At 43.5% G+C, this 18,750-nt stretch overlaps 1 protein-coding gene across 1 annotated transcript; it reads left to right on the top strand.

The window, feature by feature from the left end:
• The first annotated feature begins 1,415 nt into the window (after positions 1-1,415).
• On the top strand, positions 1,416-13,630 carry LOC117534198. The gene is made up of 2 exons (XM_034198352.1): positions 1,416-3,999; positions 13,040-13,630. Exon 1 carries the CDS (start codon positions 1,703-1,705, stop codon positions 3,401-3,403), a length of 1,701 nt encoding a protein of 566 aa, XP_034054243.1. The 5' UTR covers positions 1,416-1,702; the 3' UTR covers positions 3,404-3,999; positions 13,040-13,630.
• Positions 13,631-18,750: the final 5,120 nt, after the last annotated feature.

Here is an 18,750-nt window from a genome sequence, read left to right as displayed (position 1 = left end):
ACTCCCCAGACGGGAGGCCAGTGATCCCACCAGGGTGGGTAAGAGCTATGATGAAGGAAGCACACTCAATGGCACACGTAGGAAAGAACCAAATGGTTAGGGCCCTGACCCATTGGTGGCACCCTTACCTACCAGATTTAATAGCTAATCATCTTGAAGAATGCAGTATTTGTGGACGCTACAATGTGAGGGCCACCATCAAACCACATGAGGGAAAGTTTCCTGCAGTAACAATAGCAGGGGAGGAGATAGTCATAGACTATACAGACATGATAGACAGACACAGGGGAAAGAGGTACATACTCATGGTTGTGGATGCCTACACAGGGTGGCCAGAAGCCATCCCCTGTGCAAAAGAAGACAGCCAGTCTGTAATCAACTTCCTGGTACAAACCTACATTCCAAGACACGGGTTCCCCAAAAAGATTCGCAGTGACAATGGAAGCCACTTCAAAAATCACGATTTAGCAGTGGTGGAAGCCTCTCTTGGGCTAACCCACAGATTTGGAGCAGTGTATCATCCACAATCACAGGGAAAGGTTGAGAGAATGAACTTAAATCTAAAACAGAAACTAGCAAAGGCGATGGAAGAAACAGGAATGACATGGTTGGAGGCACTACCTCTCGCCCTATTGGCTATCAGGAGTTCCATTTGCAGGACCACTGGGTTCACTCCATATGAAATGACTCATGGGCACCAGTTTCCAGGCCCAGGGGCGGGAGCCACGGTTTCAAAGGAACTGTATGACAAAGTGGGGCACCAGGCCTACTATAAACAACTAAAATGCCTCGTTGCAGAGTTCGCGGACGAATCCACAGCAGCCAGAGCCAAAGGACACACAGAGGAAGCTGAGGGCAGCAGGGACGCTGAATACGTCCGCCTGAAGACGATCAAACCCAAGTGGTGTGCTCCAAGGTTCTCTGAACCACTCAAGGTAACCCAGCGAACAGATCATGCAGTCAGAGTAGACGGAAAAGGAGACACGTGGTACCACTGGAGCAGGTGTGTGGAAGCACCAGCACCTACCAGGACCCTCGCTGACACCATCCAGGACCTAGGCCAACTGAACATCAGGCAAACAACCGAAGCCCCCCAACCCCCAAGTTTGGACATCGACTCCACTTCCGAGGAGGAGGAGACAACAGGGGAACCAACGGCAGCCCAGGAGATAACAGCCGGCGAGGAGGCACAACAAGGGACCCGCTCCCCCAAAGTAGGCGGTACACCACACGCATCACATACACACACCACACAAGAGACACTCACCTACACTGATACACCAAAGAACTTTTACAAGAAAAACAAAGATGAAGAAGAACTCAGGACCTAACCAACACCTCTATTGCTTGGCCTTAACACTGTGTTTTTTCATTATTGTTGGAATAATCATTATCATAGTGGGTGAAAGGGGGGAGGCAAATCATTGACCAAAGTAATAATCCAAATTCCCCACAAAATAAAACTACACAAGATACGTTTTCTCCTCCAAAAAACAGCCTAACTAGACACGTCCGCAATGTGGCCGGCACAGTAGATACGGCAAATTTCACCCAATGTAACCAGAAAGATGCATTGAGACACATCTCGCTGACACTTTGCCTACCCTCGGACTCAAGCACCACTACCCTCATCCCGTACACCAGTTTGTCAAACGAACTCAACCAAAAAGGAGGGTCGTGGGGAAACAAATACCAATGGTACATGACGCTAGACTTTTGGTTCGGAAAAGGCGATCCCAATGAAAGATATAGCTATGGTCGAGCGTGGACCGACTTGGTGGGAGAGACAGGGGCGGATTGGAGTTCATCGTCAACAGGAACAGCGAAAAAAGTAAGGCAAAGAGTACACCTGGCAAAATCCTCATCTGGCCTCGTAGTACAGTTAGACTTAACGGGGGTACCCCAACCCAAGAAAGATGAACCCCCTTGTGCATCCTTTTATCTATGGCCCAAGACATCGCCAAGCCCCCAATTCTCTATATACGTATGCATGTCCAGTCGCATTAAAAGATCACAATCTGACATAGTATCCGTCCAAAAGGGGGTGGTGATCCACTCCACTAAGGAGTGGACAACTGATCAAGAGTTCCAAGCAGCAACTGGAATCTCGGGACACTCAGCAAACAGCAACAACTGGTTACTGATGGCACAACAAGCTGCGCTAGACACAGGCGATGACTGCCTCGTTTGTATGGGAGCCAGACCCCTGCTCCACATAATTCCTGCCCCGGTAGAACCAAGGTGTGCCACTGAAATAATGGGGACAGACAACCCTCAACACAATTGCTCTAAATACGACGTTTACTTCCCTTTAGCCAACGCGGAATTAAAAAAGCCCTTATTCTTTGCAAAAGTTCCGAGGTTGTATTACACCCGTTTCCACACCACAATCAGAAACACCGGGGGGTTCAACAAAACTCTCTGCGACCACATAGTGACACCAACTACACCTGGACGTGGTGTAATCCGAGCAGACATATGGTTCCACTGCGGTGGCAACCAACTCCACGATCGCGTCCCATATAATGCCAGTGGTCTATGTGCACTGGTCACTTTGCTTCTACCAGTGAAAACCTACAAATTAAAAGTAGGGGACATAACAAACCTGGCAGAACAATACCCCTATCATACTACGAACAGAGTCAAACGCGAAGCCATGATTGACCCAGATCCAACGTACATAGACGCAATAGGGGTACCACGGGGCGTACCAAGTGACTACAAAATAGCCGATCAAGTAGCGGACGGCTTCACATCCATCATCTGCCCCTGGTGTGTCATCAATAAAAACTCAGACCGCATCAATTACATTCATTATAATATCCAACGCCTAGGAAACCTCACACATGCCGGACTCAAGGCAGTTAGTGAGCAATTGAAAGCCACATCACTCATGGCCTATCAAAACAGAATGGCCCTAGACATGCTCCTAGCAGAAAAAGGCGGAGTATGTGCAATGTTCGGAGAGCAATGCTGCACCTTCATTCCCAACAACACCGCTGCAGATGGCACTCTACAAATAGCACTGGACGGTCTGAAAACCCTCAACTCCCGCATGAAAGATCAATCTGGTATCGACGGTAAATGGGACGAATGGATGTCCGTGTTCGGTAAATACAAAACCCTGGTCACCTCAGTATTGGTATCAATGGCCGTGTTTGCAGCAATTTTGACCTTGTGCGGGTGCTGCTGCATCCCATGTATCCGCTCAATGGTGGACAAAATAATTAGTACCGCCATAGCACCTTCTACTCCCCTGGGCCAACAACTCGCCTTGCTATCCTTAGAAAACAACCCAGACATTGAAGAAGGCGAAGAAGAAGCGGCAGCAATGGACACTTTCCCGACAGCACCACCAGTACCACCGAATGGCAGAATGTGGGAAAGAGAGACAGAAGCCTAAAACAGCTGACATAAATGTACATAAACAATAGCGTTGTTTTGTTGCCCCAATCATTAGAATGGGGCAAAAGGGGGATTGAAGGATAAAGATAAGGCAAAAGTGGCAGTGAATATAAGATATAGTGGGCCTATCATGGAAAAGCTAAGACATTGAGCTGTCTGAGTGGAAAAGTACAGTACTGTGTTAAAGTCCAACTGCTGAGAAGCCTCAGTGGAAATATACTATGTGAATACTGTGTGCAACAAAAACGCGGGGTCAACCAGATTAAGAACAGAGGTATCCTGTTATGTCCAAACTGATAAGCCACAAGGTTGCAGAACTCATTATTCTCACACTAAATCACCCACCAAGCAGGCGCAACAGTTCACAAGGGCAGTCTTGTGAGTGAAACCAGATATGGAAGTGAGTGAAAGCAAATAAGGAAGTAACAAAAGCGCGCCGAAGGCTAACCTAAGAGTTGCTAGGGTAGCAACGGCAGATTACACCACAAGAAAGCAGCGAAGGTGGGGGCTCTGCTAGGAACAGTATATAAGCAGGATGTATTCAGTACTCTAGGCTCTCTTCAACTGGGATCTTACACTGACGAGCTTGTCACGGTGAGAACTCAAGAAGGAGTCCAAGGCGCTTTGTGGTATAGTATCGGATTGATGTATCTTTGTTGAACTGTGTAATAAAGTGCTTATTTGAAGAAACAATCCATTGGAGTGCAAAGTCTAGTTTTGTACAGCTAACAGAGAATAGTGTCTAGGACACAATTCCTTTTCCCTCAGAACTAAGAACGGTCATCGGCAGATCCGGACAGCGACCCCGCTCTAGCCATATCCAAACGATCTGCGCGGAGGACGGACCTGGTCCGGTAGACTCCAACAGTGTGCAGTGCAGATGAGAAAGAGCAGTGGACAGTACAGCTCCAGGTGGATTCTACTCCAATGGAAATTAAAATTGACACAGGAGCTGATGTCAGCGTCTTACGTGAGGATGCATTTCACACACTCACTCCACCAAAAACACTGAAACCAGCTGACATCCCATTAGACAGCCCAGGAGGTGAACTGTTGTGTCTGGGACACTTTAATGCTACAGTTAGTTACAAGGAAAATAACTACCTATTTGAAGCATATGTAGTCCGTGGCCAGAGTGTCAATAACCTACTCAGCCGGGATTTGTCAGTGGAGATGAACCTGGTGAGGCGTGTTGATGAAGTGAAATTCATTACCAGTGAACACCTTCAAGCCTATGGTGAGCACGGCACACTAAAAACTGAACCTGTTAAAATCCAATTAAAGGATGGGGCTCAACCATATGCAGTGCATACAGCACGTCGTGTGCCCTTCCCAATGTTACAGATGGTAAAAGAGGAACTGCAGAGGATGGAGAAGAACGGTGTCATCGAGAAGGTAACACAGCCAACTGAATGGTGTGCTCCTTTTCACGCTAGGAGTATGGGAGTACTTCCATTCACTTCGTCTTGATCTGTAGATGTGATTTGATGTATCGTGTGTCTCCCAACTCCTCTCCAAAGTTCAGATACTATATACAAATACTAAAAAGGTAAATAAAACATTAAACATAATGACAAAATAACAACCTGAAAGATATGTATTCTATCTACACATTTCGTAATTATCTAATCTAGTGGCCTTATAAAAGTGTTGGCTAAAGTAACGCAGAATATATATATGTTTTTATTGTAAATAATTAGAAACATTATTTACGTGCACAAGTACATGGGACCCCACCATAGCACCCCACCACACATAACAAGCTGTCCCGAGTTCCTCCGGCTGCAGTTCCGCAGACGGCCGGTGTGTGGCAGCAGAGCGCTGGGAGCAGAGGGAGGTGAGTATATGACGGATATGACGGATGCGACGGAAATACACCCGAACATATCTGGTACCTACACCGGCAATTTCTACCGGAGCCTCCGCCATGGAGCATCGGCACCTTCGGCAGGTTATTCTCATGCTGCTGTTAATCTGGAGATCAACAGACACGCATATGATTATATAATCAGACAACGTCCGCTACGCGTCGGGATCCTGATCTGCCTGTCAGGTGTTCTTTCCCCCATAATGACCGCCTCGCTGCACATTATCCCTTATTTGTCCACCGCTTCCAGCGCGTCTCCGCCCATTGACTTTGAATGGGGATGACGTCACTTTCCCTCGCTTGTCGCCGAACTGCATTGTGGGGGGGCGAGGCGAAGATTTCCAGGATGTTCAGGATTCCAAAGTTGAACAATGTACAACTTTTGAGGCTGAGCTGGAAGCGACAGCCAATCAGATCCGTTTATGCAAATCTGACAGTTCAAGCGCTAGCCAATCAAACCGCGTGCAAGCTGGGAGAACCAGACCCGCAGTTCATTTCTATATTCCACAAAAATGGAGGAGAAGTTAGTTATTGCGGTAGCAAATCACCCGGTTCTTTATGACCAGTCCCTATTTACTTACCGGGATACAAACCGGAGGAGCGAGGCATGGAGGGAGGTGGCAGAGACAGTGGGTGAAACTGGTAGGTTTTCACTTGTTTGGGGATTTTATATCCAGTTTACTTCGTTGCTATCAAGCATAGACAGTATCATTAGCCAGCATGGAATGTAGCATAAATAGCACCATAGACATTAATCTCATAAATGTTCAAAATGTTAAAAGAAATAGTGGAGAAGAACCGGGTTTTTTTGCTTTGTATGTCGGGGGCGGGAGATTCATGTGATTGGTTGTTGGTCGCGAAATCCCCACGCTTTCAGACACGCCCAGCTCCAAGATTTTCAAGATTTTTGAAAAGCTGCTGTGTGGACGTACCGTTACGGCCCGTACACACAGCAGCTTTTGGCGATTTGTCCACCGCTTCCAGCGCGTCTCCGCCCATTGACTTTGAATGGGGATGACGTCACTTCCCCTCGCTTGTCGCCGAACTGCATTGTGGGGGGGCGAGGCGAAGATTTCCAGGATTTCCAGGATGTTCAGGATTCCAAAGTTGAACAATGTTCAACTTTTGAGGCTGAGCTGGAAGCGACAGCCAATCAGATCCATTTATGCAAATCTGACAGTTCAAGCGCTAGCCAATCAAACCGCGTGCAAGCTGGGAGAACCAGACCCGCAGTTCATTTCTATATTCCACAAAAATGGAGGAGAACTTAGTTATTGCGGTAGCAAATCACCCGGTTCTTTATGACCAGTCCCTATTTACTTACCGGGATACAAACCGGAGGAACCAGGCATGGAGGGAGGTGGCAGAGACAGTGGGTGAAACTGGTAGGTTTTTGCTTGTTTGGGGATTTTATATCCAGTTTACTTCGTTGCTAGTTTACTTCGTTGCTAGCAAGCATAGACAGTATCATTAGCCAGCATGGAATGTAGCATAAAATAGCACCATAGACCAGTGCTTGAATTGGAATGAAAAAGGTGCCAGTACTCTAAAATCAGCAACTTTTTCAAGTCAATTTTATATATACAGCCCACAAACAAGAATTTGGCTACTATAATGCTGGTGGGTTTGTCTCTTTACTACTGTATATTTTAGAAAGGTTCACTGTACTTAACATTTGTTATGATAGGCAGCGGATATGGCTAAAGCTCAGTAAGGTCAATATTAACTGAAAATATAGCAATCAAAGTCTAGATCTTCTGCTGAAGACACATGAAGCAGAGACCTTTCAGGTGAGAGCCCCTCTGGTGGTGTTCAACATTAATGACAAGGAAACAAAGCTCTGGTCAAAAGCATTTTTTATAAAAAGCTTTAACAAAATTAAGTATTTCTGTACATTTTGAATGCAATCTAACTTTCCAACTCAGAAAACGAAAAAGTGCCAAAAGTCTTCTCACATGGCTGAGCTGCTTTGCAATATACTTCACCACTGAAGAATACAAATATGTATAAAGTAAACTATGATGCAATCTAACTTTTCAACTCAGAAAAATGATAAAGAGCATGAACAAAGAACATGTAAAAACAAATGCAACATTTGCACAATCTAAAATGAGAAACTGTAACTGCAAGTAACAAAGTCTGAGCCATGGTAAAGAGTTACATTGAACACCAAGCTGATCAGATAACTCCCTGGTTGGTCTGAAGTCCTTCTATCTCCAGGATCTGTACAAATCGGCACATTATGCCAAAAGTCTTCTCACTGGGTGAACTGCTTTGCAATATACTTCACATTGTTAGAAAAGGCTCCAGAAGGCCTTGGGGACATCAGTATCAGGGGCTGGAGCTGGACAGGCTCTTTCATCAGCACTTCTCCTTCCCTTTGCCAGCCAGGACCTCACATACTGTTCCGGATTGAACTGTCCTAGTGATGGTCCATTACATTTAATGAAAACCAGGCTGGACAGTCGGCTGACAGAGAGAGCATTCCTTTTTGCAGTAAGGATATCGTTCATGCAGCTGAATGCCCGCTCACACTCACTAGTGGAGACAGCGATGGTTCGGACTGCTTTCAGTAGAGGCTCCATGGCAGCAGGTGTACGGGATGCCCTGGTTTCCTTGTATTCGCGAAAGCCCTGAACAGTCTCTCTTCTGTCCACTTTCAGCACTTCGCACAAACGTAGCACCTCTATGTCCCCATACTGTACGTCTAACTCCTCTTCAGGCCAACTTCCAGGATGGATAACTTTCATGTCCTGGATTAGCTGATTGTCCCGGGCCTCCCGGCCATGTAATGGGATTTCTCTTGTGCTGACATGAGAGGAGGTTGTGGAAGTCATTCTGTGTCTCAGATTATCTACCATACTGCGGAAAAAACTGACCTGCATGAATCTGTACAAGCCTGCCATTCTCACGCAGGGCAACACCCTTGAAGGACTTCTCAGCTAGAGCTGTATGAACTGTAGTCATGTGTGGGCCAGGCATGGTGACCATGGATTCAAAAACTCGTATTTCTCGAGTTAAGAGCCTATCTGCTGTAGGCAGTGTCATCTCTCTTTTTTGGAGTTGCCGAGAGAGGTCGCTGAGCTCTGTGAGCGCATCGTACATCAGTCCCAGATTGCTGACAAACGTTGCAGATGTGAGCACATCATCCAGGCCCTTGTACTTTGCTCTGTCTCTGGAATCCCTGCTCGTGTCGTTTGCAGCATTTGTGAAGTGATCATGAAGCACTCGGTAGTTTTCCCAGACTGCTCTGACGCTCCTTTCACTTGAAGCCACCCAGCGGATGGACAAAACACGCCCTATCACCAGGAGACGCTGTCCGACTGCTTGCGCACACTGCGCTAACTGCCTCTGATTTTTGGGGGAGGCATGGAACAAGGAATAGAGTTTGTCAAAAAAGATCTGGAAATGATTGAGCCCTGAGACCTCCTTGACCACATCCCCAACTGCCAGCTCTAGACGATGATTGGAGCAGTGCCACACAAACAGGCTTGGGAATTTACTACACAACTGGGTAGCAACGCCTGTTCTCTTCCCTAGCATGACTGAAGCCCCATCACATGCAAAAGAAACGAAACACTGACCTAAAAAGTCCTCGTTAAAATCTCTTCCAAGACACTCCATTAACGCCTTTGTGATGTCATCAGCCGTTGTTCCATCCAACTCGATCAGCTCCCAAAAAAACGTTTCGGGCTCAGCATCAGCTAATGCTGAGCGTAGACACACAACAAGCACCGTTTTACCACTAATAGTGGTAGATTCATCGACCAAAACACAGAGTTTTCTTTGGTTTTCTGTAATGTCTTTTGCCATTTTTTTCTTCAGCTCATGAGCTATGTGGTCGATGATTTCGCCACAGGTTTTATTGGAGTGCAAAACCCTGCCCACGTTCAGCCCATTCAGTTTCTGTACATTCAAATCAATTGGCATGTCTGTGAATGGCCGGCTATGTTTGCCAATTTTATATGCCGTTCGAAAAACTCTGATAGTGGTGTCTAATTCAGATTTATGCATAGACTGCACTTGATGTTGAATAGTTTCACGTGAAGCAGATGTAAGGATGTCAGCAGCTTTTACATGGGCTTGTGATTCTTTATGTTCTTTGATTTTTGTTCTCAGGCTAGCTTGTTGTTTGCCCTTGTCAACACCGAAATGAGACACTGCACACTCACCCCATTCAGTTGACAGTTTCAGTCCTTGTCCATTGTGTATTCCCAAAGATTTGACATCTCTGCATATCCGACATCCTAGCTTCTTATCTTTAAGAACGAGCCATGCATTGGTCTTGCAAAAATATTGCACCTGGTCCGTTGTCCAGCAGTCAGGTGCATCGCTTTGCCCGGAGTTGGTGGTGGCAGTTGCGCCAGCAGCAGCTAACGTTAGAGGCTCTGGAGGAGGCGGCGGAGCTAGTGCTAATGCTAATGCACTAGAACTTGGAGCAGGAGGATCAACCAAAGAAAGCTCCCCATCAGACACAATTTCCAACACAGGCACAGCATTCTCTGTATTTGAAGTTTCTTCTTCCGGCGACAACCGCTGTCTTTTTGCACTTTTATTAATCAACGCTAACATTTTAGAAATGCTAATTTGTGACGTGACTTGCTTTCCTTCTCTCGGGGGCGTGCCTGCTCTGTTCTATCACTCTACATAGCCACCCACTGGGTGGGAGTTGCACTGCATAAACACAACACACGTGCATCTAGGTATGTAAATTGTAAAGCATTAAAACATGGTTTTACTAACAGTTTTCAGTATGTTGTTACTTCGGCATTATTATTATTATTATTATTATTTTGAAACGTGTATTACTATTAAATCACGGTCAAATAGGTTAATTTTGACATAGTCGTTTCCACCACAGTATTTACATGGAGAAGATAAGCCCCGCCCCCTCTCCAGCACGTTCTGTTTGAATGACAGGAGTAAACAGCTGACAGCCGCTGTGAAACTCCAGCGGTTAGAGCGATGAGAATGTCCGTTCGGCACCTCATGACGCATCTACTGAGTACCGGGCGGCTGTATATATATATATGGATGTATAATAAGAACGGCGGGAGAGTGTTGAGTACTGGCACGGTGCATGAGTACCGGAGTACCGCCAGCATGCCGGTACTGAGCAAGAAGTGCCGGTACTCCATGGGTCAGAACCAGAAGTGCCGGTACTGCGTACCGGTGAGTACCGGCCCAATTCCAGCACTGCCATAGACATTAATCTCATAAATGTTCAAAATGTTAAAAGACATAGTGGAGAAGAACCGGGGTTTTTTGCTTTGTATATCGGGGGCGGGAGATTCATGTGATTGGTTGTTGGTCGCGAAATCCCCAAGCTTTCAGACACGCCCAGCTCCAAGATTTTTGAAAAGCTGCTGTGTGGACGTACCGTTACTTATAACTAGGGTTGGGTATCGTTTGAATTTCCACGATTCTGATTCCGATTCCGATTCCGGTTCTTAACGGTTCTCAATTCCGATTCTTTGAAGGGCAGGGTAAAAAAAAATTATAAATTGCTTCTTCCACCAAAAAAATTACATTTATTCGAGTAACTTTTACATAGGTTAGTTTACAGTAATATTCACATTAATCAGTCTGTTTATATTCACTGCTATGTAACTGTAACCTGAGAACCACTGAAGTTACAACAGTGCAACAGTCCAACTTTTAAAGGAACCCCCCCCCCCCCATTTAAAAACAGTTATTGTTGAGAAAAACAAGCATATCTGCCTTCTCAGGCATACCGGGAAGAAATGTTTGAACATTTTAAAGTAAAATGCTTCAATCTGAGATCTAGATCTAAGGGGTACAACTCTAAACACCCATATGAAAAAGATCGGTTTACATTTTAATAATTAAATAAGTATGTGAACATAACCAATAACCTACCATAGCCAATAACAAATACATGTACGTGTTTTTATTTTTGTTGTTCATTCATATCTTATTTTACTATTTTATTTATGCATATGTTTTTATCTCCAGTTTTAAAACGATATGTCTGGTTTACTGTCCTATAGTATACATTGGAATGATTTCAAACCTGTTTTATCCCAATAATTATAAGGGAAATATGTGTTTACATAAATTGTGATCAAAACGTTTGAGACCCACTGAGATAACTTAGACTAAAGTTTACTAACACTCAAGAGTCCTTTACCTCACTGAGCTGTAGTTATTAGCCTCAGTCTGACTGGAGAGGACTCTCCCTCCACATCATTGTAGAAACATCTTCTTCCGTTAGAGCAGCTAGCACCAGATGCTAATAACAACAGCGCCCTCCCTTTCTCCCTGCTCACTCGCACTTTGGCTGTGAGCTGCGGGTGCCAGATAAGCCAACATCCCCCATTTTCATCACTTACAGCGCCCATCGTACAGGGCAAATGAAAAGTGTAACCGGGGTGAAAAGGGTGTTACATTTACTTAATTATGAATGTTGTTACATCAAGGCCGAAAATTAGGATGAGCACCAACGGTCAAAACATTTTCTTCCCTCCCAGAGCTGTCAGCGCGGCGCCTCCACAGATCTGGCGCCCTAGGCGAACATCTATAACGCCAGTGCGACGGGCCTAATTGTATGCCCTTGATGTAATACGTTTACATTAATAATTGTATAAAGTAAACACCCTTTGCACCCCGGGCCGGCGGCAACATTTTGCATTTGCCCTGTACGATGGGCGCTGTAACTGTAAGTGATGAAAGGGGGGATGGTCGCTTATCTGGCACCCACGGGCCGCGGCTCACAGCCAAAGTGACGCGCCAGCTCCAGCTGAAAGTGTCGGAGATTGCAAGACAGCAAGAGGCAAACAATTAGCATTATGAAAAGGTCCAAGCCTTCAGGGGCAACGGGAAGGAAACGGAAAAAAGAACAGGAGGAATCGAAAGTCAAAGACAGAGGTACGTCGGATTGTGTAAAAAAGAAAAAAGTCAGTATGTACTGTACCATTAGACATTTGATTTTAAGCTAGCTAGCTAGCTAAGCTAATATACTACTTTTCTATTGTGATAGCTGTAAATTGATCCTCCAATAGTGTTTAATTTGTCAGATCGTTTATTTTCACGGTCAACTTGTGTGTATATATATATATATATATATATATATATATATATATATATATATATATATATATATATATATATATATATATATATATATATTGTAGTGCCGTGAAAAGAGAGTGTATTAAGAATGGAGTTCCAATCTTTATTATCCATTACTTTCAGAGAGGTTAACACATGCACTGCTCTGCCTGATGAGCTAGCAGGAATGGCAGCTAAAGCTACAGGTGTTCCCCCCTAAAGGGTCCGTGTGGCAACACAATAAGCAAGGTGAATTATGTCCAATAACGTGTCACCACAATATATATATATTGTAGTGGACATTTTATTATATCCTGATATGTTAAAACCAAATGCTTCTCATTTGCTTAGATGTGCTGTTTGCTCTATCTATCCTACTTCAAGGCCACAGAGCTGTTTTGGCTACTGAGTTGACTCACACAAAGTCACACGAGAACTTCTACAGCTCAAGGCCAGGTGTCTAATAACAATGTGACCGTGTGAAGATTTCTTCTCCTCCCCACCTTTTTACTCTCCCTTTATATTGCTTTGCTATTATATTAAACTGCGCACACTCGCGCAGACTATCCTATACTCTGTGAGACCTGTGTCTATATTTTATTGTATCTGATGTTTGTTTGAGGCCTCGAATAAACATCACCAGAAAGACAACTGTCTGATTCACCATTTATTTGTTTTCTGACTTGTACTCTACAGTATTGGGGTTTTTAGATTTCCATAACAATTGGCGCTGCGAGCAGGGTCTCTGCAAGTTTGATTGGGAACACCTCCGGACGCTGGTGGTGGCCGGCTCCAGGATCCTCGGATCTTCCTCTACCCCGACAGAAACCGTACGGGACGAGAGGACCAGCGCCGGGGGTGGAACCGATTGACTTCACGAGATCAAACGGACTTAAAAAGGCTTTCCAAATACTGGGTGAGATGTACAATGTCTAAATTGTTTAAAGTTAAAACGTAATTAAAACTCCATGACGTTTATGAAAGGGGCTGCTCGAAGAGGGTTTTATCCCGTCCTAGATCGTGGGTTTACGATTAGTTTTTGCGTGGTTTGTACTGGGGAACAAATATCACAGAGGGTGTATCCCGTCCTAGATCGTGGGTTTACGATTAGTTTTTGCGTGGTTTGTACTGGGGAACAAATATCACAGATTTTGTCATGGGAGCAAGGCAAAGTAGGGGGCTTGTACAACCTCCTGGGGGGCCGATTGTAGACGTCATGAGAGTAAGAAATGGTGAAAACAGTCTGTCTAAATTAGATATATGGACGGAAATGTTCGGATTTCCAAAGGGAGGTTTTTTTAGAGTAAATTAAAAATCAAGAAACTAAAGAATAAATGTATTCTTCAAGAAGAAGTAGAAATACAAATAAAGTTAAAGTAAAAGACTTATATAGAAAACTGGACACTCACAGAAAGTGTTTATAATAAATACTGGGAGGATTAAGCAGAATGCCGTGAAAGAAGGCAGTTGGCCTTGGGCATTAAAGAAAATATTAAGGTTGGAATGAATGTGAAGAAAAGAAGGAAAATAAATTATTTCCAAAACCATGTAAACCCCAGACATCTCTGTGTTCTTCCATTGCAGGCCTGAATGACCTCTCCTCGACTGGGTATCCTTTCCCTCCCCCGGGGTACAACCCTGGCAATCCAGCTGGGCCACCTCAACCACCTCCACCGCCACTACAAGTCCCAGCCATGCAGTCAACAGACTCCCCGTAAGCTCGTCCACCCCCATCAGCCCCAAGTAGATGGGGACAACAGCGGGATAAACAAACCCAAGCCCAAGCAGGTGTTTGGGCAACACACCTCAGTAATGCCTTTCTCAACGGACTCACAGACACAGCGCAAGCTACGCAGAATGCTGGCCAGTCACAATACCGAGGGAGAGGCAGAAGAGGTTTTCCGAGGCAGAAGACGAGAAGCAAGACCTTCATTTGAGAAAGATGTTTCAAGTGTGGCAGTGTTGAACATTGGATTATGGGACTGCTCACAGAACACTGGCGAGTGGAGGCAGAGAGGGGGACAGCAAGGACGTCATTCACAATCAGACTGACCTACACCAGATGGGGAGGAGGGGACCCGATCGAGCGAGATGGAAATTCAGCCAGCATCATCGAACCAGGGAAGTGAATACACACACACACATCGAAAACATTGAAAATTGGAAAATGTAGAAGACATGCCTGTGGTTAAAGAGGGTACATATTTGAAATATGACAGTGAAACAGCATTTGAGAAATGTCCCACACTAACTTTAGCTATCATGGGTGTTGATGTTCTATAGTAAAAAGGGCAGATTTGCCTGATTGCAAATTTAGTGGTAGATTTATGCACTCAATAGGAGCGGCTGGGGTAACTGTAAAGGAGAAGTTTTTTTTATCACTTCAGAGTGGAGATAACGGTGATAATAGTCAATCCATTTCCCACATCAGTAAAAAAACAGTTTCTTTTATCCTCCGTCTGCCTAATCAATTTACTGGGCAGAGATCTGATTCTCCGGTTCGGCTTAGACCTAATTTTTCAACAAATGAGGGTTTTAAAGTCCGGCAGCCATCTCCTACGATGGTTCAAAAACTGGCATTTGATGATAAAGAACTGTGTGAATGTGAATCAAATGGCTGCTGACATATCCTGATTCTCAGGCGTTGTTGCGGTTTGACTGATCAACGTGTTTTCCACCTGCGGTGTTCATGGAAGCTTCATTTGCATTATACGTGCTAACGTTGTTAATGTTGTTAATCTGTGTAAATGCTATGATGAGTTTTTCTGTTAGAATGTGTGAATGATGAGCTCATGCTTAAAACTATGTATTGGAGTTTGCTGCGCAGCGCTGGTTCCTGTTGCACTCGCACCCACACAACACAAACTGTGTCAAATCCCAGGGGCGGTCCAGACATTTCACTAGCCAGGGGGCCCACTGAGAGATAGAGGGATTTGGATCCAATCGTTAAAGATTTGGAGTCAGTCACTGATTAGACACCTGCACACACAGAATATGTTATGTACTATATGTCAGGTGACATGTATAAGATGAAAATGTGCACAAACGTAGCCGTTCTGCGCACATTGCTGTTGGTTGAGGATGGTGAGGTAATTCTCATATCTCTGAGCTTCCTACCGCGCTTTCAGATGTGCCATACTCACTCTGGGCAGCTCACAGATATGACGTATGTTATTGAAAACGTGAAGCTGTTGATGGACTCAGTGTTTACCTCTCTGTTTAAACAAGGGGTCATTATTCCGTGTAACGATTCCGGTACGCACTCCAGTGTTTCATGTCAAAAAGATCAGAGACAAAACCTCCTGACGAGTGGAGATTTGTCCAGGATTTACAGCTGTAAATGCTATGCAGCTATGCACGCTCGTCCCAAGTCCTTATCTGATTCTTTCCTAAGTTCCAGCCTCTGCAGCATTTTTTTACTGTAATAAGATCTCTCAAATGCATTTTTCAGTGTTCCTGTACACAAAGACAGTCAAGCCAGTGTTTTGTTCACATTTGAATATAAGGGTAAACCTTACAGATTCACACGTTTGTGTCAAGGCTACTGTGTACAACCAGGCATTGTGTACAAGGTTGGTCTCTCTACAAGTTTCTAAAGGCATCGCTCTCATACAAGGCCAGTTTGATGACCTCATGATTTGCGCACCCACAGCAGTGTTCATAACACACGGCTGTTGTTATGCTTGTTGTGATGTTACATTACTCCGTTCTCTGCTTGTAATTATGCCGTTACAAGTTTCAAAGTTGTATTTATCATCTGAATTTGCCGAAACAAGTTTGGTATTCTGAAGCCAATACTTTGTTTATTCTAAAACAGATTAAAACAAACGGTCTTTTATACAAAATGGAAATATTATACAAGTAAAACTACATGTTACTTTAATCCCATGTAATTGTAGAATGAACACAGTCTTCCTTTGTATAAGTCAGGTGTTTTGAGTAGTCAAAATTACCTACAAATCATTGTACACATTTGTAAATATTATTTTCCACTTGTTACCATTGTGAGGTTATTTTTATGCAGCGCTGCGTGATTTTGTAGCTAGAAATTCAGACTAAAGTACTCAGATATTGTACTTGAATAAAAGTAGAAGTACCAGAGTGGTACAGTAAAAGTCCTGCATTCAATATATATATATATAATATATATATAATATAGTGAAAGTAGCGACAGTAAAAGTATTCATTGTGCAGATTGGTCCATTTCAGAATAATATATATGATATGTTTGATAATGATTGATCATGAAAGTGTTCTCAAAGCTGGTGAAGGTGCAGCTAGGTTGAATGACTTTGTATACTGCAGGGTAGCTTGTGGATTTACTCCAGGTGGAACTAAAGTCTGATTATATCACTTGATTATATTTCACATCGTTCATCCAGATCTGTGAAGTAACTAAAGGTATTAAATAATTAAGTGAAGGAAAAGTACACCAGGTACCTCTGACTTATGTTTACTGCCAACCTAAAAGTACCTCAAAAAAAATAGTAATCAATGATGTTTTGAAAAGTTATTTGGCTGATTGTTTTTATATCGGCTCAGCCAGGTTGTATGTTGAGGCCCAGTCTACGTACACTCTAAAAACAAATGCTTGGCTTAACAAAGAGAATCAAGGCAATAGGTTGCATCGATGGTTATTGAGTTAAGACAACTTCTAATGAAATTTTGTTAAAGGAACAAAATTATTTGAGTTAGGGGAAAAGGCTTTTCCTCTACAATCAGAGGTGTTTTCAATTACCACTTACTTAATAATTGGTAGCATAAACACAAGGTTTTAAGTTGATTACTCCAAACGTTCCAACTTGTTTTACCGTATGATTTAAATGTAATCTTAAGTTATGTATACTTAATTACCACATGTTGAACATGGACAGATGTTTTTAAGTTGACAGCCATTTGTAAATTAAGTTTCTCCAAAATATTGTATTCAATAGGGTTTTCCTCTTAGCTTATTCAGGTTTTGCCTTTAAAGAAAGAAATTAATTGATTTCATAACAAAAATATTAGGCAATTCGCTTTTTATTTTTGAACTGCAGTTGTTTATTTCAACACATGATGTTTCAATCAGGAGAGTTTGAATTTCAAGTTGTATTTGAATGACAGAAGATGACACTCACCTTAAAATGTCCTTTGTATATTTCTATTTGTCTCAACTGTGGGAACTTGTCCAGGCATCTTAAGTGGGAGTGGACTTGAAATCCTTAACTCAAGGTGTAGAACAATGAAGTTATCAAGCCAATTGCATTACAATACCTCGACTTGAATTTAGGGTGAAGTCAATTAATGCAGAAATCAGAGTTCAAATGACACGATGTAATTACCAACATTATTACATCAACACAACTTATAAATTAATGTTGCAACTTAAACTGTTTATCTAAATCAATTAACTCACATTTTTTATCTTGCAACCAGTGCATTTAATTAAGTGGAGGTGAAAGGTCGCTTGAATTGGGTTTTTAGACGTACAGATCACTCATTTTGATATTAATATTAAACTTAGTTTTCTTTTCTTTAATTTTTCATCCTTGTGTAAAATGCTATCACGAAACACACATGTGGTTGTTTATAGCATAAAGAACATCTGAGTTAATGTGAGGTAGGGAAATAATCATTTGAGTATGTGCATATAAATATGTAATTTACAACAGCTGTAAGATGCTTGAAAAGCTTGAAAAGTGCACCTTGAAAAAGCTTGAAAAGTGCTTGAATTTGACTTTGGAAAAGGTGTAAGAACCCTCTTATTGACCTTTGCCTGAAGGTGACGAACACGACTGTGTGCACACCTAGACCGGACTTAAAAGACGTTCCTCTGACCAACGCTGACCTCATTTTGTATGTTGATGGGTCTGCCTCTCGCGACCAAGGGGGCACTAATCGGGTGAGGTGTTTTTCTATTGTTTCAGATTCTGCTGTATTCCGTTCCGGACCAATCCCATGTCTCAGCACAAGCAGCAGAGCTCATCGCACTAACTGAAGCCTGCACGTTTGCAGAAGGCAAAACCGTGACTATTTACACTGACTCACGCTATGCTTTTGGGGTAGTGCACGATTTTGTGGCTATTTGGAAGTGTAGACAATTTCTGCAAGCAGTACAGACCCAGTTTCCCTAAGAAATTGGGTCTGCTAATTTACCTGCTGACTCAGCCGCAAAGGAAGAGTCTGATTCCTCTCGCACCTCACGCACCTTACACTCATTTGTTAGAATGCCTGTCTCCTCCTTCACTGACAACATGTCGTCACTTCAGCAGCTAGCTACACCAGTTGAGAAGGCTCGGTGGAAGGCTGTTGGGGCTGTTTTTGACACATGGGTTGGACAATGTGTAAAAAGGGGGGATGTTAGAGGCTATACATCAGGAGTGGTTCTGAAGGGGGGTGAAGGGGGGTAATTTGCATTAAGCAAAATT

This window comes from Gymnodraco acuticeps, unplaced genomic scaffold (assembly GCF_902827175.1).
Source record: "Gymnodraco acuticeps unplaced genomic scaffold, fGymAcu1.1, whole genome shotgun sequence".
Lineage (NCBI taxonomy): Eukaryota > Metazoa > Chordata > Actinopteri > Perciformes > Bathydraconidae > Gymnodraco > Gymnodraco acuticeps.
The sequence above is the reverse complement of the archived record's forward strand: the minus strand, read 5'-3'. Positions and strand labels throughout refer to the sequence as shown.

Excerpts from the sequence above, each read along its gene's own strand:
- LOC117534198 (XM_034198352.1), top strand. The coding sequence starts at position 1,703 with ATGACGCTAGACTTTTGGTTCGGAAAAGGCGATCCCAATGAAAGATAT.